This window comes from Chiloscyllium punctatum, chromosome 5, assembly GCF_047496795.1.
Source record: "Chiloscyllium punctatum isolate Juve2018m chromosome 5, sChiPun1.3, whole genome shotgun sequence".
Lineage (NCBI taxonomy): Eukaryota > Metazoa > Chordata > Chondrichthyes > Orectolobiformes > Hemiscylliidae > Chiloscyllium > Chiloscyllium punctatum.
Genome location: NC_092743.1, coordinates 115,984,430 through 116,007,350, shown reverse-complemented (window position 1 = coordinate 116,007,350; position 22,921 = coordinate 115,984,430). Strand labels below are relative to the sequence as shown.

Genomic DNA, 22,921 nt, shown 5'->3' with positions numbered 1-22,921 from the left:
TAGGTTTGACCTTATCCCAGACATTTCTGGTAGAGACCAGGGCTTCAACTTTCAATTCATCCAGTGGATGACACCCATGAATTTGATTTCCACTCTACTGCCTGTATTGAAAGACCTTAAAACCCTCATTAAAAACAGTCACATGGCACTGCTATTGGTCTGCAAATCCTTCCACGCTTCCATTTCCATCTCCAAGAATGAGGGAAAAGTTACAAAAGACAACAGAGACTGACTGAACATCCTAGCATGAATTCCAATCAAGCAAGATGATTCTGAACCTTGTATTTGAAGTAAAAAGATTGTGAATGTTTGACTAGAAAGTGCATGAATTAATTATTGTGTGGGTAAAGCTGCATAGAGATGTGGTGAGGTAACCACTCAGAAGGGAAGGCTCCCAACCTTGCTCAGCATCCCATGCCTGACCTAGCGATTTCTGCACAAACATAGTTTGCATTTCACTTTCATTTTCAACCAACTACCATATCCTGTTGGTGTGGCCTCTGACCGTCTGAACATGTAATCAAATGATGAATAATTGTTAATGATGTTTGTCGTGAATGAGTACCTCTGTCAAGTTAAGACCTTTCCGTTGAATTACAGGTAGTAATGGAATTGGCTGTATATTAAGGTTAGAAACTGAATGTCTTTGTGGAGCAGTATCGTTCAAGGAGAAGAGGTGCTACTTGATTACAATTTATTGATCATCAAATGGTGCCAATTTCTGACCTTTCAGGTACTGTCAACAGATGCACCTGGATCCATTGCTTGGATCCTTTGATTAAGGAAAATACAAACTATAAGGTGCTGATATTTTCTTAAACCTGGGGTCGAACAGAAGGGTTATGGGAGCAGGATAGGTATATGTGGTTAGAATGATCTACTGATGAGGAAAGTAAATGCCAATATAGCTTAGTAGGACCAAATAGATTATTTCTGGGCTGTAACTACGACATATCCATTATTTCTTGTGTCTGACCACCCACATCAGGGTTTGAACCAATACTGGGGTTTAGCAAGATTGAAAAGAATATGCTTTGTTTGAGCTTGGTCATTTCCTAAGTTGGAACTGTTTGGATTGATGTCATATGTGGACCTAACCAAATTCCCAAATTCAGGACTGTACTTTAACCCAACATTTGGTTTAGCCCACAGCACCAGTTCTGCCTACCAAAAGTGGCCCACTTGGCACTCACATTCCATGCCCGGCTTCAAGCCAGCAAGTTGGGCTTATTACCAATTTAAAGTTTGAGATCGTTTTGGCCCCCAAGACCTCTAATCACTTGCTTCACTAGGTAAAAGTGCGTGGCAGATAAGAGTTAGCTATCCTGAGGGAAATTTCAGAGGGAACCAGCAACTGGGTGGTTCGATTAGTATTTCGCTCCTACGTGAAGGTCAGATGACTGATTTGTACATCAGGACTGTTATGGATCTCCACCAGAGTTTGGTTTTGCCTTGCCCAGGTATAGTTCACCATCATATCTGTTAAGACCCTGATGTTCATATAGTATCTGGATTTGCAAACAAACTTGTGTCAGCATTGTCTTAGTGATAGCACTCCTACTTAGTCAGAAGGCTATCAGGCTACATCTCATTCCAGACACTTGACTATGTGATATTAGGTAACATTCGTTTTGCTGATACTGACAGAGTGCTGTTTTTGGAATGATAGATTAAGTTGAAGCTCTGTTTGGCCCCTCAGGTGTGTGTAAAAGGTTCATGGCACTATTTATGGAAAGAAAATTGTGTTCTGTTCAGTGCCCCAGCCAATATTTACCCTTCAATCAAAATAATTGGAAACCAGTTTATATGGTCTATATTTCAATGATGTTGGAGAGACTGTTATACGCAGCTGCGTTTTTCTATATAACAGCAGTGACTCTACTTCAGTCATAGCTGTGACTGAGACTTATATGGGCAGGATTGGCAGCTCAACATTCTTGGTTACATGGTATTTAGATAAGATAGAGGGATAAAAGAAAGGGGGTCACAACATTGATGAACGAACCAAATATTACAGTAAGGAGGGATAATTTCTTGGAAAAATAGTCAATGAGCTCATATGGAGAAAAACAAAATAACAGAATAGATTAGAACTCATTAAAGCAGATTTAGAAATACAAATTCCATGAAACAGTTTTCTACATGTGCAATCTGAAGATGCATCAGTTTCTGCCATTTCCCTTGGCCCTCATCAGATTCAGTTCTTTCAAGTCTTTCTTCATTTTTCAGAGTGAGTGTTCTAAACAGAACTGCATGGAAACAGTTAGTATAAGCATCAAATAAGTCTTTAGCATTCTCTGGGACTCAGGATGTAGTTTGACTGATATCCTTGGGGAATTTTATTTCTTGAGGTTTTCTAATGATCCAGAGGAATCCCTCCCACCAGGAGCCAGTAAAACATGGTCTACCTGACTGGACCTTAATCACCTTGGGCTTGGTGTTGGCCACTGCAAAGCCCTTATGCAGAAGTGGAGAGGCACCCTAAATATTGGAACCTCTAGACTATTCTCTACTATGACAGATCGTCCTGCCTTCAACTCTTAGGGAAGAACCCCTGTGGCACAATGGCAAGAAAAAGGTGTAGGACTTGACAAGAAGATAATTTATGCAATAGCTAAGTAGTTTTAATACATTTTCTAACAATTTTTGAAACCCTTTAAATGGATGGGATCACCCATCTTATATTAATGCACATTATCAATGAGAAATGTCCTGTTTACATCCATTGTGTGTGCAGTTCACACAGTCGGATCAATGTGATTGTGCTTTGTGATTTTAAAGCAAATGTTCAACAGGATATTTTTGACATAAGTTTTGAGAGGGTCCAAAGAAATGGCATGTGTTTATTCAAGTCTTTATGTTCTAAATGCTTGTGTTTGTAAAAAGAATTGTGCAAAGATTAACCATAATACCTAATCTTGTGCTTACCAAATCATCCTCTGTGTGCCTTCGGCACCATTCTATAAAGTGCTACCACAGCCTCAATAAACCAGACTTATGATGAACGAAGATTGCAAAAGAGAGTCCATTGGTAAATTGCTAATCGGTAGGACCAAACCTACCACAAGTGCTTAAAAAAAGTGAATTGTCAGTAGGAAAGCTGTTAAGAACTTGGGTGTTTGAATATGGATTTTCTTACTAAAAAAGATGATGGAAGCCAAATCCATGAAGTAACAGAATGGCTTAAATGCAAAAGGGTATGGGGAACGGAGAGTTAATAGAATTTACGTGGATGACTCCATCTTTCAGAGAGCCAGTGCGAGTAAAGTGAGCTGAACGAACCTTTTCTTTGTTCTCAATCTCCATCAGGAAATTCTGCACCTTTACCAACAGGCAGTAGGGGATCATTTACCTGATTTACATTCTATCTAATTATTCTTACCCAATGGTGAAAGTCTGTATTTGACTTTTGCCTTCCGAATAGGATGTCTGCTTTCCAACTCTGATAATGCTACCCAATACTGTTGCTCGTAGGAATCATGAAACAAACCAAGTTTCACTCTGTCGTTACTGTTTCTCAAGGTATTGCTTGAACTCTTGTATCACCTGAGATTTACACTTGGCTGCTGATGCAGTTTGCGCAAACGTGTGGGGCACTTAAGCAGGCTATTCATATCCATGATATTAAGTGTGGCAGTGAGGCAAAATGAGCTTCAAGAGAAAGGCTGTAACCATTTTTTACTTTCTGTCTATCCTCTTTATCTGGCTGTCTGGCATCTAGTTCACCTGACTCAGATGTGACCTCTTGTTCTAACTGTGGCTCCTTGCTTTTATTTTGGTGGTCTGAGAAACCACTTCCTGAAGGATTCAGACATTACTGAAATGCTCAGACGTTTTACTGATTACAGCAGACTAAAGTCGTACTGTATGTAAACATTTTTATAAAATATAAACTACTGAGGGTTAGAACCAGTTCAGTCTCTATTGAACAAAGGAACACGCTAAATTAAATTGACAGCTCTTGTGGGATGTAATAAATGGATTTTGCCTCTGTTTTTGTTTATCAGCATTTTAGTGTACTTATTTTTTCCCTAGCATGGAACAGTGATAGTGTCAGGCTTGGCTCGTGGTCAGCGGTCTTCTCTGAGTCAGACAATCCTAGGTTCAAGATTCACTCTCAGACTGATCTTCACTGATTCCAATGTAGTATTGAAGCCGTTCAATTTTTTGGATGAGGTGTTAAAACCTGCCTTCTCGGGTTTATGTAAAAGATCCCATCTCACCGTTCGAAGAAGAATAGCGATACTACCTTAGTGTTCTTTATTGGATACAAAGTGCTTTGTCAGTATTACAATTGTGAAAAGTACATTATAATTTCATTTCTGTTCCTTTACACCTTTGAATAAGAGAGTTGTGACTACATTGTGACATGTACCTATTACCCACCTAGTTCTTCGCTGAGGTAGTGCTTCATCAATGTTGATGCAGGCTTTTGAATTATTCTAAAGTGAAGCAACCTGCAGTAATGACCTGTGCCAAATTAGTTCAATGGAGAAAATGTTGGGTGAAACAGACATTGTGAGTTGGGATGGGGTGGCAGAGGGCTGGATCAGCTCCAATGAGGGAGGGGATTGGAGGAATTCCAGGAAAATCTAGTGGTTAGAAATAACATAGAAGAGGATTTCAGCAGCAATTGAACTGTGGGAGGGCGCAGATCATAGAATCCCTACATTGTAGAAGTAGTTCATTTGGCCCATCGAATCCACATTGCCCTCCCAAAGAACAACCCACCCCCTACCTTGTCCCAGTAACCTTGCATTTCCCATGGTTAATCCACCTAGCCTGCATGTCCATGGACACTATGGACAATTTAGCATGACCAGTCCACCAAGCCTGCACAAATTGAACTGTGGGAGGAAACCCATACAGAGAGTCGCCTGAGGGCGGAATCGAATCTGGGTCCCTATTGCTGTGAGGAATCAGTGCTAACCACTGAGCCACCGTTCTGCAATGGGCAGTGAAGTATGGATGGGCAAGCAAGTGGAAGTAGGCGCTCTTAATAGCGAGGATATGCGGTTTTAACATGCAGTTAAATTGGGTTGAGGTGCAAGAACTTATGATCATCCAAAATAATTTTCTTTCAGTCCTTGATAATTCAGGTTCAGTGAGCACACTGATTCCCATATTTGGAGTGCCTTGCCTCAAAACCTTTATTATCTTGAGAGAAGATGATTATTTTGTTTCTAGTCAGTGATCCATATTACTTGAGCTGTTAGAGTAGGATTTGAACTCACTATTTCCAACTCTAGTGGAAGTACTGCCAACTGAACCATAGCTGGCACTTGCAGAACAATTTGATTCTTAAATTTCTGGCTCTTGTGTAGCGTTCTGACCTTGAGGCTTGGGGTTTTTTTGGAGGTTGGGAGAGATGCTTTTAAAAAAGTGCTCTTCAATTTTTATTTATCAGTCTTGTGCCAGCATGTTATTTATTTATTTCCTCCATAGATAAATGATGGCAATCACAATCCTATAACTGCTACATTTTTTATTTGATCATGGCATTTGAGCACCACTGTCAAGGCCACCTTTTATTTCCAAACCCTAACTGCTGTAAGAAAAGTGTTGGTAAACTGCCTTGAACTTTTATAGTCCATGTGGTGTGGGTACATCCATGATGCTCTTAAGAAAAGAGTTCCAGTGACAGTATATTTCTAAGGTTGTTTGATGTATAATTTGAAGAGGAGCTTGCAGGTATGCCTTATTACCCTTGTTCATTTTTGTTGTGTCTGTCTATTAAAATCATGGCTGAGCTTCTATCTCCACTGACCTTCCTGCTCTATCCTCATATTCTATGTTTTCCCGTCATGAAGACTTGACCAAAGGAGTAAACCTTCTTTTGTTGGAAGGAGGGAAAGAGGCCCTTCGGCCCATCATATCTGCAGGCTATCAAGCGCCTATATATTCTAATCCCATTTCCCAGCAAGTGACACATAGTCTTGTATGCTATGGTGTTTCAAGTGTTTATCTAAATAACGTTTAAATGTTGCAATGGTTCCCTTCTTTACCACCATTACAAGCCATGAATTCCTGGTACCCGGCATGCTCTGCATGAAAAAAAGTCTCCAGCCCCTTACCTTAAATCTATGCCCCCTGTTAATTTATCTTTCACTAAGGGAAATACTTATTCCAATCCACCCTATATATGCCCCTTGTAATCTTGTAGACCTCAATCATTAAACTTCTCTGCTCTAAGGAAAATAACCCCGGCCTATCTAATCTCTCTTCATAGCTGGAATGCTCCAGCCTAGGCAACATCCTTGTGAATCACCTCAGCACTTTCTCCAATGCAATCATATAGTTTGGTGACCAGCACTGCATACAGCATTAACTATGTCCTATACAGCTCCATCATAACCTCTCAGCTCTTGTATTCTATGTTTTGACTAATAAAGGCAAGAATCTGCTATGTTGTCTTAACAACCCTTTCCATCTGCCTTGTTGCCTTCAAGAATCTATGTACATTCAGACTAGGTCACTATCGTATAGTTCCTTGATTTATCCCTACTGCCCTTCTTGAATAATGGTACCACATGAACTGTCTTCTGGTACCTCTCCTGTGTTAGCTAGAATTTGAAAATTAACACCCAGGTTTCAGCATTCTCTTCTCTTGTCTACCGCAATAGCCTAGGATGCATCTTATTTGGGCCTGGGCATATATCCAACTTTGAGCCTGCTAAAACCCTAATATCCTCCTCCCCTTCTCCATGATAATTTGTTCAAATTTATCACAGTGTCCCTCCCTGATTTTCATACCTACATTGTATCTGCATTCATTATCAAGAAGAACAAAGTACTCACTTGAAACCTCACCAATATTTCCTGACCCCCACACACATTGTCACTTTGGTCCCTAATGTGGTGTATTTTACCCTGGTTTTCCTTTTATCTGTAATATACTTTTAAAATGCCTTTGGGTTATCCTTTATTTTATGATTTAGCCACTACATTAGAAGAAAGGAAGAGTCACATTAAAGAGGCAACAGCCGCTGGTGTGTTTTTGGTAACTGAGCTGTAACATCTGGAATGATTGAATGATGTGCGTTTCAAAATCTGCTATTTAGGAAAACATAAAATTACAAAACTTACCTGTGTGTATAAATACCAAGAGAGTGTTAGCTCCGCTACCAAGTACACCTATTTTAATTTGTCAATTGATTTCTTTGATCTCATGATTAAGGGAAGGTGATGTCCGGGTGATATAATTATTGGACTATTAATCCAGACACCCAGATAACATTCTGGGGGCCTGGGTTTGAATCCCACCAAAGGTGGAATTTGAATTCAGTAAATATTTGGAATTAAGAATCTAATGATGACAATCTATTGTCGATTGCCAGTAAAAACCCATCTGGTTCATTAATGTCCTTTAGGGAAGGAAATGAAATCCTTACCTGGTGACTCCAAACCAACAGCAATGTGGTTGACTCTTAACTGCCCTCTGGGCAATTAGGGACGGGCAATAAATTTTTTTTAGATTAGATTCCCTATAGTCTGGAAACAAGCCCTTCGGCCCAACAAGTTCATGCTGACTTTCTGAAGAGTAACCCACCCAGACCCATTCCCTTTGACTAATGCACCTAACACTATGGGCAATTTAGCATGGCCAATTCACCTAACCTGCACATCATTGGACTGTGGGAGGAAACCCATGCAGACACAGGGAGAATGTGCAAACTCCACATAGACAGTCGCTTGAGTCTGGAATCGAACCTGGGTCCCTGGTGCTGTGAGGCAGCAGTGCTAACCACTGAGCCACCGTGCTGCCCCCATGATGCCTCGTTAGCGATGCCATCATTCTGTGAATGAATAAAGAAAAAAAAATGAGATGGTAACATGTGGCACGACTCCAGAAATGTCATCTGGACCATCTTGTAAATCTTGAGACAAACCCAAAAGAGTTTTAGTACAAAAAGCCTTGATTTTTGTTTTTATTTGAAAAATAAACTCATATAATCAACAATTGGTTTAAAAATTTCAATCGAATCTTAGAATTATTACAACACAGAAAGATGTCATTAGGTCTGTCAGGTCCATCCTTGTTCTCTGCAAGACCAGTTCACCAAGTTGCAGTTTGCTGTCTTTCTCCTTGGTCTTCAATTTGTTAATCTAATTCCCTTTTGAAGGCCATGATTGAATTTCTTTCCACCAGCTTTTCAGAAATTGTGTTTGAGATCATAATCCCTATGACAGGCATGACTTTTCATTAAAATGTCTCTGGTGATCAGTTTGCTATGTTGACTGTGCTTGACTATTTGATGCAGATACAAGGAGCATTAGAATGTAAATAACAAGGGGCCAGCAATGTTACCAGTCCAGAATGATTTGGAGATGCCGGTGTTGGACTGGGGTGTACAAAGTTAAATATCTCACAACACCAGGTTGATTACTTTACATGATCATGTGAAAAGATCTTGAATAAATGAAAAGCACACGACACAAGGTTATAGTCGAACAGGTTTAATTGAAAGCACATGAAATTTGGTTAGATGAGCAGAGGGGATTGTAATTGAGAAAATCAATCTGGTGTCGGCCTTTCTGTGGGTATCGATTAGTCCATGTTTGACAAACCTCAAAACAACTGCCTTCACACAAAGAAGTCAATTGGAAGCTGCTGATAAGTATTCCTTTGAGCATTAAGCCCTTAGTCAACATTGAGCACATCGTTTATGAGCTTATTTGAGACCAATTGATGATAAAAGTTAATCAATTAGATAAATTTATCATAGCCAACTTTAGTCACTTAGCATTCTTTTAAATATCGCGCGCAAGCTGACCATCCATACAAAGCTACATTGTCTGCATTGGGGGTTCTTGCATTGCAGTGGCAGCATCCAAATTCAATTCGCACCCACCCCGGAGATGCGTCATGGTATGCCTGAACAGGTTGATGAAAAATATTGACATCCTTTACATTGTATATAAGCAATAATTCAAGTATAGTATCATCAAATTATATGATGAGGAAACTCAGATGCTGAGTTGATTGTAGGATCCTGAGGTATCTCATAAAGGATCTCCATTGTTGGGAATAATTGTTCCACATAGTTTTGTATTGTTTAGTTTGGATTGAAATTCAGTTACTCAATGACTTCCCTCACCATACTGTAGAAAGATCACCCAATACTCTGAGAAAATCACCAGTAGATGCAGAAAACCCTTCATGAAGTTCAACTTTTATTTGCAAACAAAAACTGTGGCAATCAGAAAATACCTTCCTGTCGTCTTCCACCCCTCTCCTGGAGCCTCTCCAGTTTATACCTTTCTAGTTCCGCACTTATCTGATTGCATTAGCATAATCAATTGTACTAGTTTGCTTTGTCTTTCTAACTACCATCTTCTGCTACAATGGTCTACTGCTTACACTTAACCTATCACATTACACTCAGGATTAGTGGTGCTGGAAGAGCACAGCAGTTCAGGCAGCATCCGGGGAGCAGTAAAATTGACATTTCGGGCAAAAGCTCTTCATCAGGAATAAAGGCAGAAAGCCTGAAACGTGGAGAGATAAGCTAGAGGAGGGTGGGGATAGGGAGAAAGTAGCATAGAGTACAATAGGTGAGTGGGGGAGGGGATGAAGGTGACAGGTCAGGAAGGAGAGGGTGGAGTGGATAGGTGGAAAAGAAGATAGGCAGGTAGGACAAGTCATGGGGACAATGCTGAGCTTGAAGTTTGGAACTAGGGTGAGGTGGGGGAAGGGGAAATGAGGAAACTGTTGAAGTCCACATTGATGCCCTGGGGTTGAAGTGTTCTGAGGCGGAAAATGAGGCGTTCTTCCTCCAGGTGTCTGGTGGTGAGGGAGCGGCAGTGAAGGAGGCCCAGGACCTCCATGTCCTCGGCAGAGTGGGAGGGAGAGTTGAAATGTTGGGCCACAGGGCGGTGTGGTTGATTGGTGCGGGTGTTCCAGAGATGTTCCCTAAAGCGCTCTGCTAGAAGGTGTCCAGTCTTCCCAATGTGCAGGAGACCGGGAGCAATGGATACAATAAATGATATTAGTGGATGTGCAGGTAAAACTTTGATGGATGTGGAAGGCTCCTTTAGGGCCTTGGATGGAGGTGAGGGAGGAGGTGTGGGCGCAGGTTTTGCAATTCCTGCGGTGGCAGGGGAAGGTGCCAGGATGGGAGGGTGGGTTGTAGGGGGGCGTGGACCTGACCAGGTAGTCATGGAGGGAATGGTCTTTGCGGAAGACGGAAAGGGGTGAGGAGGGAAATATATCCCTGGTGGTGGGGTCTTTTTGGAGAATGCGGAAATGTCACCGGATGATTTGGTTTGTGCGAAGGTTGGTAGGGTGGAAGGTGAGCACCAGGGGCGTTCTGTCCTTGTTACGGTTGGAGGGGTGGGGTCTGAGGATGGAGGTGCGGGATGTGGACGAAATGCGTTGGAGGGCATCTTTAACCACGTGGGAAGGGAACTTGAGGTCTCTAAAGAAGGAGGCCATCTGGTGTGTTCTGTCACGGAACTGGTCCTTCTGGGAGCAGATACGGCGGAGGAATTGGGAATATGGGATGGCATTTTTGCAAGAGGTAGGGTAGGAAGAGGTGTAATCCAGGTAGCTGTGGGAATCAGTGGGCTTGTAAAAACACCACCATCTTTAGCATTAGCTCATCTGTCACATGATTTAACCAGCCTATCATAATTAAAAATCACACAATGCCAGGTTATAGTCGAACAGGTTTATTTGGAAGCACGAGCTTTTGGAGTGCTGATCCTTCATCATGTGGTTGTGGAGTACTCCACAATTGTCATGTTCAAATTGATAATATCTATTAAAGTGTTTATACCATTTGGAAAATATCTACCCTCCCCATTTTTCTCATTATTGAACCTCTTTCTCTTCATACTTGCAGTTCTTTGTCATGCAGGCATTACTCTGACAGCTATTCTTCTTTTTCAAGTGGAATAATAGTTCCTTTTTTTGACATGTTTGCTAAATTGGCTCAGCCAAACATTACTGGTTTCTCTCACTGATCTATGAACTTGCTCAGGGATAGCATGAAGGGAACAATCCCCTAGAGGTTCTTTGTTTTTTATATCCTCCATCAGCCCTTTCAGTTTTCTTTCTCCCCTCCAATTTGTCCTATACTGTATGGCTGTTCACATGCTGTAATTTAAAATATATCTGTACAGATTATTGGTGAATGGGATTTTTGGCATCATGGCTGCAATGAATCAAGGTGATACATTAGTATTTGGATCAACAAGCTAAAAATATAAAATTGCAGACTGCTTGGAGATCGAAAGCTGTGCTCCCTGCTTCAGTTTATGTACAGTGATAGTAGTGGGTTAGCCAATCTGCCAAGAGTGCACAATTATCAAAAAATGATTTCACTTTTCAGAGTCCACTTGAGTATTATATAAATTAACATACCACAGTTTCCTGTACAGCTGGTTTCTGGTCAGGAATGAATGAATTTTGTACTCTTTGATCTTTAGATGATAGAGTCAGTACTTAACTGCTTCATGATGGAGCAAAACAAAACCTTGAAATTTTTGTGAAGAGCAGAGTCTTAATCATCTATTTTTTAAGAAAATAATTTAATTAGAATTAGCTTTGTCTCTTTCCCTTAATTTGCTGTATATTTGTTCAAATAAGCAATCACCTATTGTAGGAGCTAGTTTGAATGAATTATTGAACACATGGGAGAAACATCTCCAATGAAAGGTTGAGATCTTTTAAACTTGGCTATGCAAGTGTCTAATAATTGATATTTAGAAGTCAGTGACCTTTCAACAGTTTATAGATCCAAAGTGCAACTCATCTGAGATTATCAAATCTAGTTGTCTTAACATCCTTCGCATAAAATCCTTTTAATGTTGCTGTAACTTTACAGCGAGGCATTAATCATGTGACTTTTCTCACTGGACATGGTATTTATTTGAGATGGCTTTATTTCTTACTTGCTGTTACTGCACTAGGTGCTAACATATGCAGTAAAACAATTATTTACACGATTGCATGGTTATATATTCAATCTAAAAAGACAATTATAACTCAAAGTCTAAGAAATATTGTATGCAATTCTGTTGCTTATACCTCTCAATAGCCTGAATCTTCAACCCCGTCAACACCCTTCCTCATCAGGCTCTGGAAAACAAATCTAAATGTGATTTTTCCTTTTCGCAGCTTGGCTTAATGTCTTGTTGCAATTTGTCACTATGCCAAATTCAGTTTGTCATAAAACTTTAAATAACTTTAATAACATCTTCTCTCAGCATTTTTCTAAAGCATAAATATGCTTGTCTTTTCAAATTCTTAACAGTGCTTTACAAACATCTCTGCAGTTAAGGTAAATCTAACACCATTTACTGATTCATTCCTTCACCAGGTCATGGTCTTAACATTGTAATGCCATATGCCTAGAATGCATGTGGCATTACATGGCAAATAGTAAGATTAGAACTCGCACAGTAAATCATCTGGTGATGATTGCAGGATGTTTTTATTAGCACTTTTAAACTCTTGAGTAGCATTGCCATAAAACTGATAGGATGCTTTATCCTCAAACTAGTAATGAACTTACCACTGGGACAGAGTTAATACTAGTTACAATCAACACAGATTTCAACGTTAACATGTCTTTGGTAGGATTAATGAAGTGGGTTCTAGTATTGTGGAGTAAAGGTGTAGGTCTGTGAGCTGGGAGTCCAAAATTTGAATTTGAAGAGAAGTAGTCAACATTTCCAAGTACTCTTTTATTGTGTTTTATTTCAAGGAGTAATGAGGACTGAGGTTGAATGCTTCTCTATTAGCACACTGATCCCATTTCCGTCAAAGACAGTGGTGAACTTTGCTACAATCAGTATTTTTGTTGAAGAACTGGAAAGTGTCTTTCCTGTCTTATGTTCCACGCCTGTTGTTTGCTGCTTTTGCAACTCTTTTCCATCATGAAAAATGAATCTGAAGGAACCTGTATATACAGAAATCCCATAAGTTATTTTGAACAACTATTTTACCTAATGCTTTTCAAAATTAGTTGTTGATATTAGTAGCTTGGGGAGGGTTTGGTGTTTGTGGCATTACCATCAAGGTTAGCATTTATTGATTATCCCAAGTTGCCTTTGATAAGGTGGTGAGCCATCTTGAACAGTTGAAGGCGAAGATACTCTCCAGCGCAGTTCAGTAGGGTGTGTCAGGATTCTTAGGGGGCAAACATGATGAAACAAGGATTCATGTGCCAGGGATTATGTGCGATTTCGAGGGAATCCTGGAGGTGATGGTGTACACGTAAACTGTCAGTTCTTATCATTATAGATAATAGTTGTCACAGACCTGAAGGTTTTGTTAGAAAACTTGGTGAATTTTTGCACTATTCACATGGACACTAGCTAATTTGTGATGTGCAACTGAGAGATCATAGGGCTCAAAGTCAGTGTTGAAGATTTGCAGAGCAACTCCCAATTGTATACTTTTGTTTAATCACTACATCTGATGGGTTAGCGAAACAAGACATACCGTGGGATGTTTGTCATGGTGTCTCGGACATAAGTTATGATTCCTTGAGTATGATCATGCCTGCTCTTGCTTAATTGCTGTGGGACAGTCTCCCAATTTTGGCATCCCCCCCCCCTCCCCCCTTACCCCGCCCAGATGAAAGTAAGGTGGACTTTGCAGGGTAGACAAGGCTGAGTTTGCCATTATCATTTCTGATGCCTTGGTTGATTTGTAGTTGGCTGTCTGGTTTCACTTCAGAGGGTTTAGGCTGCAGAAGATCCCATTATAGTGAAGAACCAACAGCCATTTAGATGGGCATGGTATTAAAATCAGTCATAAGACTAAAGAGTTATGTATTAAAATGGGTGGTTTGTAAGCTTGTGTTCTGCAAGCCAAGTCATGTAGCCATTTTTACACTGTGATATGGATCACATTAGTTGGACCAGTCCTATCAGGTAACAATGAGACATAGTAAACAGAGACATTCCTGTACAAGTGTGGTGTGGGGACTCCCGCCCACCTTCCGAGGATCTCTTCGCCCACCTCCAACACACTGCATCCACCTGGACGCCCCGCGCTGGCCTATTACCTGCCCTCGACCTCTTCATTTCCAACTGCCGCCAGGACATTAACCGCCTCAACCTGTCTACCCCCTTCTCCCACTCCAACCTCTCACCCATCACAACGCGCAGCCCCCCAATCCCTCTGCTCCAATCCCGACCTCACCATCAAGCCAGCAGATAAAGGGGGCGCAGTGGTAGTCTGGCGCACTGGCCTCTACACTGCTGAAGCCAAACGCCAACTCGAGGACACCTCTTCCTACCCCCCCCCCCCCCCCCCCCCCCCATTACCAAACCATCATCTCCCAGACCATATAGAACCTCATCACCTCAGGAGATCCCCCACCCACAGCTTCCAACTTCATAGTCCGGGAACCCCGCACTGCCCGGTTCTACCTCCTTCCCAAGATCCACAAGCCTGACCACCCTGGCTGACCCATTGTCTCAGCAAGCTCCTGCCCCACTGAACTCCTTTCTACCTACCTCAACACTGTCCTATCCCCCCTAGTCCAGGAACTCCCCACATACGTTCGAGACACCGCCCACGCCCTCCAACCCCTCCAAGACTTCAGTTTCCCTGGCCCCCAACGCCTCATCTTCACCATGGATATCCAATCCCTCTACATCTCCATCTGCTATGACCAGGGCGTCCGAGCCCTCCGTTTTTTCCTCTCCCGACGTCCCCAATTGTACCCTTTCACCGACGCTCTCATTCGTTTGGCCGAACTGGTCCTCACCCTTAACAATTTCTTCTTCGAATCCTCCCACTTCCTCCAGACCAAACGGGGTAGCCATGGGCACACGTATGGGCCCCAGCTATGCCTGTCTCTTTGTTGGCAACATAGAGCAGTTGGTCTTCCATAGTTACACCGGCACCACTCACCACCTCTTCCTCCGTTGATGACTGCATTGGCGCCACTTCGTGCTCCCGTGAGGAGGTTGAGCAATTCATCAATTTCACCAACATATTCCACCCTGACCTTAAATTTACCTGGACCATCTCTGACACCTCCCTCCCCTTCTTAGACCTCTCCATCTCCATTAATGACTACCAACTTGACTCTGACATTTTTAACAAACCCACCGACTCCCACAGCTACCTGGATTACACCACTTCCCACCCTACCTCTTGCAAAAATGCCATCCCGTATTCCCAATTCCTCTACCTCCACCGTATCTGCTCCCAGGAGGACCAGTTCCACCACAGAACACACCAGATGGCCTCCTCCTTTAGAGACCGCAATTTCCCTTCCCACGTGGTTAAAGATGCCCTCCAACGCATACTCTTCCACATCCCGCACCTCCGCCCTTAGACCCCACCCCTCCAACCGTAACAAGGACAGAACGCCCCTGGTGCTCACCTTCCACCCTACCAACCTTCGCATAAACCAAATTATCCGCTGACATTTCCGCCACCTCCAAAAAAAACCCCACCACCAGGGATATATTTCCCTCCCCACCCCTTTCCGCCTTCCGCAAAGACCGTTCCCTCCATGACCACCTGGTCAGGTCCACGCCCCCCTACAACCCACCCTCCCATCCTGGCACCTTCCCCTGCCACTGCAGGAATTGCAAAACCTGCGCCCTCACCTCCATCCAAGGCCCTAAAGGAGCCTTCCACATCCATCAAAGTTTTACCTGCACATCCACCATTATCATTTATTGTATCCGTTGATCCCGATGCGGTCTCCTCTACGTTGGGGAGACTGGATACCTCCTAGCAGAGCGCTTTAGGGAACATCTCTGGAACACCCGCACCAATCAACCACACCGCCCTGTGGCCCAACATTTCAACTCTCCCTCCCACTCTGCTGAGGACATGGAGGTCCTGGGCCTCCTTCACCGCCGCTCCCTCACCACCAGACACCTGGAGGAAGAACGCCTCATCTTCCGCCTCGGAACACTTCAACCCCAGGGCATCAATGTGGACTTCAACAGTTTCCTCATTTCCCCTTCCCCCACCTCACCCTAGTTCCAAACTTCAAGCTCAGCATTGTCCCCATGACTTGTCCTACCTGCCTATCTTCTTTTCCACCTATCCACTCCACCCTCTCCTCCCTGACCTGTCACCTTCATCCCGTCCCCCACTCACCTATTGTACTCTATGCTACTTTCTCCCCGCCCCCACCCTCCTCTAGCTTATCTCTCCACGCTTCAGGGTCTCTGCCTTTATTCCTGATGAAAGGCTTTTGCCCGAAACATCAATTTTACTGCTCCTCGGATCCTGCCTGAACTGCTGTGTTCTTCCAGCACCACTAATCCAGAATCCGGTTTCCAGCATATGCAGTCATTCTTTTTACCTAGTTGAGTTAAGAGGTGTATGTTTGTGATGTTTCACTCAAAATAAGACTAAGTAAAGATTTGCTTCAGTGTCATCCTCCAACTAGCTTTCCAGTTTAGAGCAAAGTTTATGTTCCTGTATACCTTCTCCCATTTGACTAGAAGTTGAATTTGTGATGTTTTGGCGATGAATTCTAACATTTGTGCATTTATTTTCAGGAAATGTAAAACCATTGGATGGAGTTAAAATCCTCGACCTGACAAGGTAAATTTGATTTCAATAATATCAAAGAACTTCAAATTGGAATTTAATGTGGTAAGTGTTTGTTTCCAATTCTCCATTTACAGGGTGTTAGCAGGACCCTTTGCCACAATGATCTTGGGAGACCTGGGTGCCGAAATCATCAAAGTAGAAAGACCAGGTAATTGGTTTTGATTGAAGAATGTTTGCTTTTAGCAGGAAATATGTATGAAACAGGATTGATAATGTCCTTACGAATAATAGATTTTCGGAACATAAGACATAGCAGCAGAAGTTTGCCATTCACGTCTTTCAGTTTGGCCAGCCATTCAATTAAATCGTGGTTGATCTGATAAACCTCAACTCTACTTTCCTGTCTTCACCCTATCACCCTTGATTCCCTTACTGATTAAAACTTTGTCTTGAGCAGATATCAATAATTTAGCTTTATCTCTGTTTTGTTTTATGTTTTCTTTTGAATGTTTGTTTTTACCTTGTTACTTTCTTCGCTCCTTTACTGTGGGTTTGGATGGCTGTCATCTTGTCATTCACAATTTACCTAAATACATCTTTATTTCTTTACCTATTACCCACCCCTTTGGTTTTTGTGCCATGAAACCTTTTGCCATTTAGTCTCTATGACATCTTCACAGATATACGGTCTCTATTGTTCTTCCAATTCTCACTTATTCAAAAACTATCACACATTTATCAACCTTCAATGTTAACTCCTTTTCATTCTCTATAGAAGCTGCCTGACCTGCTGAATGTATTCAGCATTTTTGTTTTTATTTCTGGAAACGGTTCTTCTGCTCATTGCTGTTTGTGGACCTTGCTGTCTGTACATTTGCTGCCACGATTCAGCTGTGGCTACACTTCAAAAATGTTTAATTGATTGTAAATTTGGAACCTTCTCTTTGTTACACTTTTTAACATTGTTTTCTACCATTATTTGCATTATTTTTATGTCATTTCACACTTGTGTTGTTAATCACTTTTAGTTCTTTACTTCTCCTTTCCTGTTCTCCTTTCCACCCTTCTTCAGCTCTGTGTAAATTCACTTTCTTCCCCACTTTTTTGTATATCTTTTATTGCCTTTTCTGCATGTCCCTTCATTCTTCTGATTTTTAGCCTATTTTTATCTATTTTTCATTTTTCCTACCCCTTTCTTCTTCCCCTGTTACTGTAGTTCATCCCCAACTTACCTGTGTGTGCACTTCTCTTGATCTCTCGCCTTCAAATCTGACCGTGCATGACTTTCCTCTTTGCTGGAGTCCAGAGTACTTTTTCTCTCATTTGCTTAAGTCCTTGACTCCTGCGTGTGTCTGTTTTCTGTACCCAACTACTGTGGGTGTGCTTGTATTTTCCTTCTCCTGTATGTGTGTCTGTTACCTCCATTCCTGTGCGCATCTTTTCTTTACTCCTCCACATTTTTTGTGTGCACATGAGTGGGTGCATCTTTCTTTAATGATAGTTGCCAATAAAATTGACCATTCCTGTAATTTCAAATGTAGCTCCCTCTACTCAGGGCTGTAATTTGATTGTTTAAGGGATCATGTACAACTTCTACAAGTGATGTGAATGCAAAGGCTTTCCTGCCACTTTTCACTGTTGGACATGCCTTTCAAGCTGCTCTCATCTACCAACAAATTGGAAATCACTTTTAATGATCACCAACAAAGTAAAACAAAAAAGACCACAAAAATTCAGACATTTCCTTGGAAGAATTATCAATATAATTAAAAGGCCTAAACCTAGTTTGAATTCATTGTGCCATACCTCAAGAGTTAATGATTGACTTGAATGAGGACTTTATGCTAGTGTGAGATATTAAAAGCAATTATGATTGATGAGTACAATGGAAAAGTAAAACCATGGCAACAGCTGATTAGAAAACTACTGGCTGAAGTGGATGGCAGACACTTGTCATGAGGTGGAGAGAGAAAAGGCTACATATGATATGGTGGAGTTGTCAGAATGAATGAGGAAAGACTTTGTGCCAGAGAGTTTCAGGGATAATTCTGGTTGCGTTCAGAAGGACTGAGGATGAGGAAATTAGAATGAGCTAAAGGAATAGGTTAGGGCAATTTATGTATTGCTGAAGAGCAAATCCATGATTTTGCCACTTCTGTACTGTACTGTTCCAATACTTTCCTGCCTGGACTTATCCCCTTCAATTATTTATAAAGTCAAATTTATTCAAAACTGTGCTGCCTGTATCTTAATTAATACATCTATTAACCTTCTGCTTGCTATCAACAGTGTCTCCTATTCTACTGAAGTCACCTTATAATAAGAAAAACTCTGTTTGAAACTCTACCTCTATCCTTCCCTAGCCCCCTAAGAACTACATTTCTCCAACTCTGGTCTCTTGTACATCTGTATTTTCTTCACTTCATTAATGATGGCTGTACCTTCAACGATCTAGGCCCAAAGATCTTGAACTCCCTCCCCAAAACCTCTCCATTACTCAGTTCTTTATTTTTGATACTCATTAAAACCTACATCTTGCCTGGTGTTTTAGTTGCCTTTTCTAATTTGTTCTCCTTTAACTTGGTGTGTTGTTGTGCTGTGAAACAATTATAATATTAAAGGTGCTTTATTAATACAGATTGTTTGATTAGCTGCAGAGTTTTCTTGCATTCTCACCTGCCTTGTTTAACTGTTTCTTTCTCCAATTCGTTTTCATACAGCTTGTTTAAAAAATCTGGCGAGATACTTAATGTCTTGTTTGACCTTCTGGCCATTTTAAATGGATTGTTAAGAATTCCTTAATTATAGATTTTGGCATTTGGCTGAAAAATGGTCAGGCTTACTGACCTGAAGAAAGGGGGAAGCTATTTGCTGTAAGAGTGAGGTCATCAAGAGTGATGAATGACCTTGCTTCAGATTTGTATTTAATTTTCTCTGTAATTGTGACAAAGGGAAAGGGCACTCCAACTTTTAATAAAATAATCAATTAATCATTTTAATTCATTTCTCTGGTTTCAGGTGCTGGTGATGACACGCGAGCCTGGGGTCCACCATTTGTGGGAACAGAGAGTGCTTACTTCCTTAGTGTAAATCGAAATAAAAAGGTGAGTCTGAAATAATGTATGTAAAGTAGTTGTGTCCTTTCCTCTGTGGGATAGGTAGCTCAGTTGACTGGGTGATTGGTTTGTGATGCAGTGTGATGCCAACAGTGTGAATTCGATTCCTGCACTGGTGAGGTTAGCATGAAGTTTAGATCAGAGTGGTGCTGGAAAAGCACAGCAGGTCAGGCAGCATCCGAGGAGCAGGAAAATCGACTTTTCAGGCAAAAGCCCTTAATCAGGAATAGGATGCTGCCTGACCTGCTGTGCTTTTCCAGCACCACTCTGATCTAAACTCTGGTTTCCAGCATCTGTAGTCCTCACTTTTGCCGAGGTTAATATGAATGACTCTTCTTCTCAACATCCGTCTCATCTGAGATGTAGTGACCCAGTTGCTATCAATCATCTCTCTTTGTGATGAGAAAACAGCCATATGGTCCTCTGGGGATATGGTGACTTTACCATTATTTTTACCTTCCTTTAACACTAGATTTTAAAAAACTGTAAACAAAGGGTTGCTAAGTATTGGCAGTTACTGCAGAAACTGTGGTCACTAACCTGATCTATATTGCACTGCAAAGTAACAACCATTTGTATTTATTTGGAGCATTTAACATTGTTAAACTGTCCCAGCGTTTTTGCAATGGCTTTATAAACTAAAATTTGATACTGAGCCACATCACAGAACATTAGACAAATGACTAAAGACTTGACCATAAAGACAGGTTTAAGGAGCATCTTTGAGACTATGAGATGTAAGAGCAGACATGGTCCTTTTGACCCATCACATTTGCTCTGTCATTCAGTGTGACCGTAGCTGATCTCATGATCTTTATTTTTTTTTTGCCTTTTTAAATTACTTAATTTTAAATTACAGTTATCCCCTGTCTGGATTTCTAGCAGAGTAACGTTACTACCATGTCACCTTAAGTTCAGGGGAGGATAGAGAAGTAAAGAGAAGTTTAGAGAGAGAGAGAATGCCAGAGCTTAGGAACTTGGCAGCTGGACACATGACAAGTGGTGGTGATGATTAACATAAGGGTCATACAAGAGTCTGGAATTGGAGGGACATTGAGATAGAAGAAATTATGGAGGCATTGTTTAAAGGGATGAGAACATGGAGGGATTTCAAAATCAGAATGAGAATCTTAAAATTGAGGCATTTGTGACAATGGACCAGCACAGAACTGTGAGCAAATGGGTGATGGGTGAGCAGGAGTCAGTGTGAGTTAGGATGTATGAGGTTTATGATATTGTGGCTGTAAGGGATCATTCCTACAGTGCCAAAAAAAATCATTATACATTGGCAGCATGTAACTTATTGTTCACCATTTTACATTTTAAGATAGACTTAGTCAATTCAATTTTAGCATTGCTAACCTGCAGTGATTTCTGAATGCAGTGACCACAGGGACTTTCTGAAATATTTATTGCAGAAGAGAGACCAAATAAAAAGTGTGGTAACAAAATAATTTTGTCTACACTTGGGTTGACTACCTTTTAACAGTGTTATTGCAGAACTTTAAGAAGCTAAGTAGTGGATATAATGCAGTGAGATTATTACATCAATGTCCATGTGTTATTTATTTAAAGAAGCAATGCATTTTGGATGCTAGAAATCTGAAATGGATTCAGAAAATGCTGTAAATACTCTGCAGGTATGACTCCGTCTGTGGAGAGAAATGCATTTAACATTTTAGGTCACTGACTTGTGGTTATTTCAACCATTAAACATGAATTAGTTTTATTGATGAAGAAAAATGAATTTTTGAGTAAATTTTAAATCTGTAAAGTTTTTTTTGCATTATGAGGTAGTGCAGGTTGTGGATGAGGGTTGTGCTTGTGGATGTTGCATATTTGGACTCTCAGAACGGATTTGATATAGTGCCATGTGGCAGGTTGGTCAGCAAATTCGAAATATTTGGTATGTTGGGTCCTTTGCAGCATGAATTAAAAGTTGCCTAAAAAAATAGGAAACAGAAAGATGTAGATGTGCATTTTTCAGATTGGAGTCAAGTTGAAAGTGGAGTTCACCAGGAATTGGGGTTCATACCCTTGTATCTTCTGACTTATATAAATAATTTTGAAATGAGCGTTGAGGGTAAAGTCTCTAAAACTGTCGACGATCCTAAGCTAGGGAGAATAGTGGACTGTGAAGATGATGCTGAGTGACTTCAGAGACACAATTCGGCCAAATGGGGGCACACCTGGCAGATGAATTTAAATGTGGAGAAATGTGCGATAATGCATTTTGGTAGAAGAAGCATGAAGGGACAATATAGGGTCAATGGTACAACTTTGAGCAGAGGGACCTCGGTGTTCAGGTGTATAATAATTTGAAGGGGGCCAGGCAAGTTGAAAGGGATGTTAAAAAAGCTGATAGGATCTTTGAGTTTATAAATGGACGTGTAGAATGTAACAGCAAGGAAGTGATTCCCCATCTCCACAAATCATTGATCAGACCACATTTGGAATATTGTGTTCAGTTCTGGGCAACTTACTTAAGGAAGCCCTGGAGAGCATGCAAAGGAGATGTACTAGAACAAACCAAGGAATGAGGGATTTTAAATACAAGGAAAGATCAGAGAGATTGGGTTTATTCTCCTTATAGCAGAGAAGATTAAGAAGTGACCTTGTTGAGGTGTTCAAAATTATGAACAGTTTTGACAGGGTAAAGAAGGATATTCTGTTTTCACAAGTAATGAGGGGTCACAATTTCAAGATTGTCTGCAAGAGGACTAGGAGTGAGATGAGGAGAAACTTCTTTACACAGAGTTGTTAAGATTTGGGAGAGTGGTGGAGGTGGATTCCATAGCATGTTTCAAAAGAGAGCTGGATATATATTTGAAAGTGCTGAATTTAGAAGGCTATTGAAATTAGGCTGAAGAATGGGATTAACTGGGTAGCTGTTTTAGTAACTGGTATAGACATGATGGACCTCCCTCTGTACTGTACAATTCCATGATTCTGTTTGGTCTCAGTTTTCCCACATTAGGGCAATTGTATTTGAAATTGTTTAATTTTGGTATTTGCACTCCAAGGAACTGCAGTTAGACTAAAGTAGTGAACTTTGTAACAATGGCATGTATACTTCTGTAGCATTGCTAGAAACCCGTTGTAACAGCAGACTTATAGAATGATAGTGTCTAACCTCATGCTGTACCTGTCCTGGGAATGTTGATGGAGACATTGTTGAGAAAAGCTTGCCTTCAGTTTAAAACAGTAGAGGGAACTGTACTCTGTACCTAACCCTTTGCAGTACCTGTCCTGGAAGTGGTTCATGGGGACAGTGTAAAAAGAGCATGGCTTTCAGCTTAGGAGAGTAGAGTAAACTTTACTT

General features: G+C 41.2%; 1 protein-coding gene across 5 annotated transcripts in view; it reads left to right on the top strand.

The window, feature by feature from the left end:
- sugct (succinyl-CoA:glutarate-CoA transferase) overlaps positions 1 to 22,921 on the top strand; it is a 423,980-nt gene that overhangs the window by 5,792 nt on the left and 395,267 nt on the right. For all 5 annotated transcript variants that reach the window (XR_011960715.1, XR_011960714.1, XM_072571162.1 and 2 more), the window contains 3 exons: positions 16,489 to 16,534; positions 16,618 to 16,691; positions 19,502 to 19,587. Coding sequence is in view for 3 of the 5 variants with exons in the window: in XM_072571162.1 (XP_072427263.1) it covers positions 16,489 to 16,534; positions 16,618 to 16,691; positions 19,502 to 19,587 (206 nt within the window). In the remaining 2 variants the exon portion in view is untranslated. The remainder of the gene's footprint in view (positions 1 to 16,488; positions 16,535 to 16,617; positions 16,692 to 19,501; positions 19,588 to 22,921) is intronic.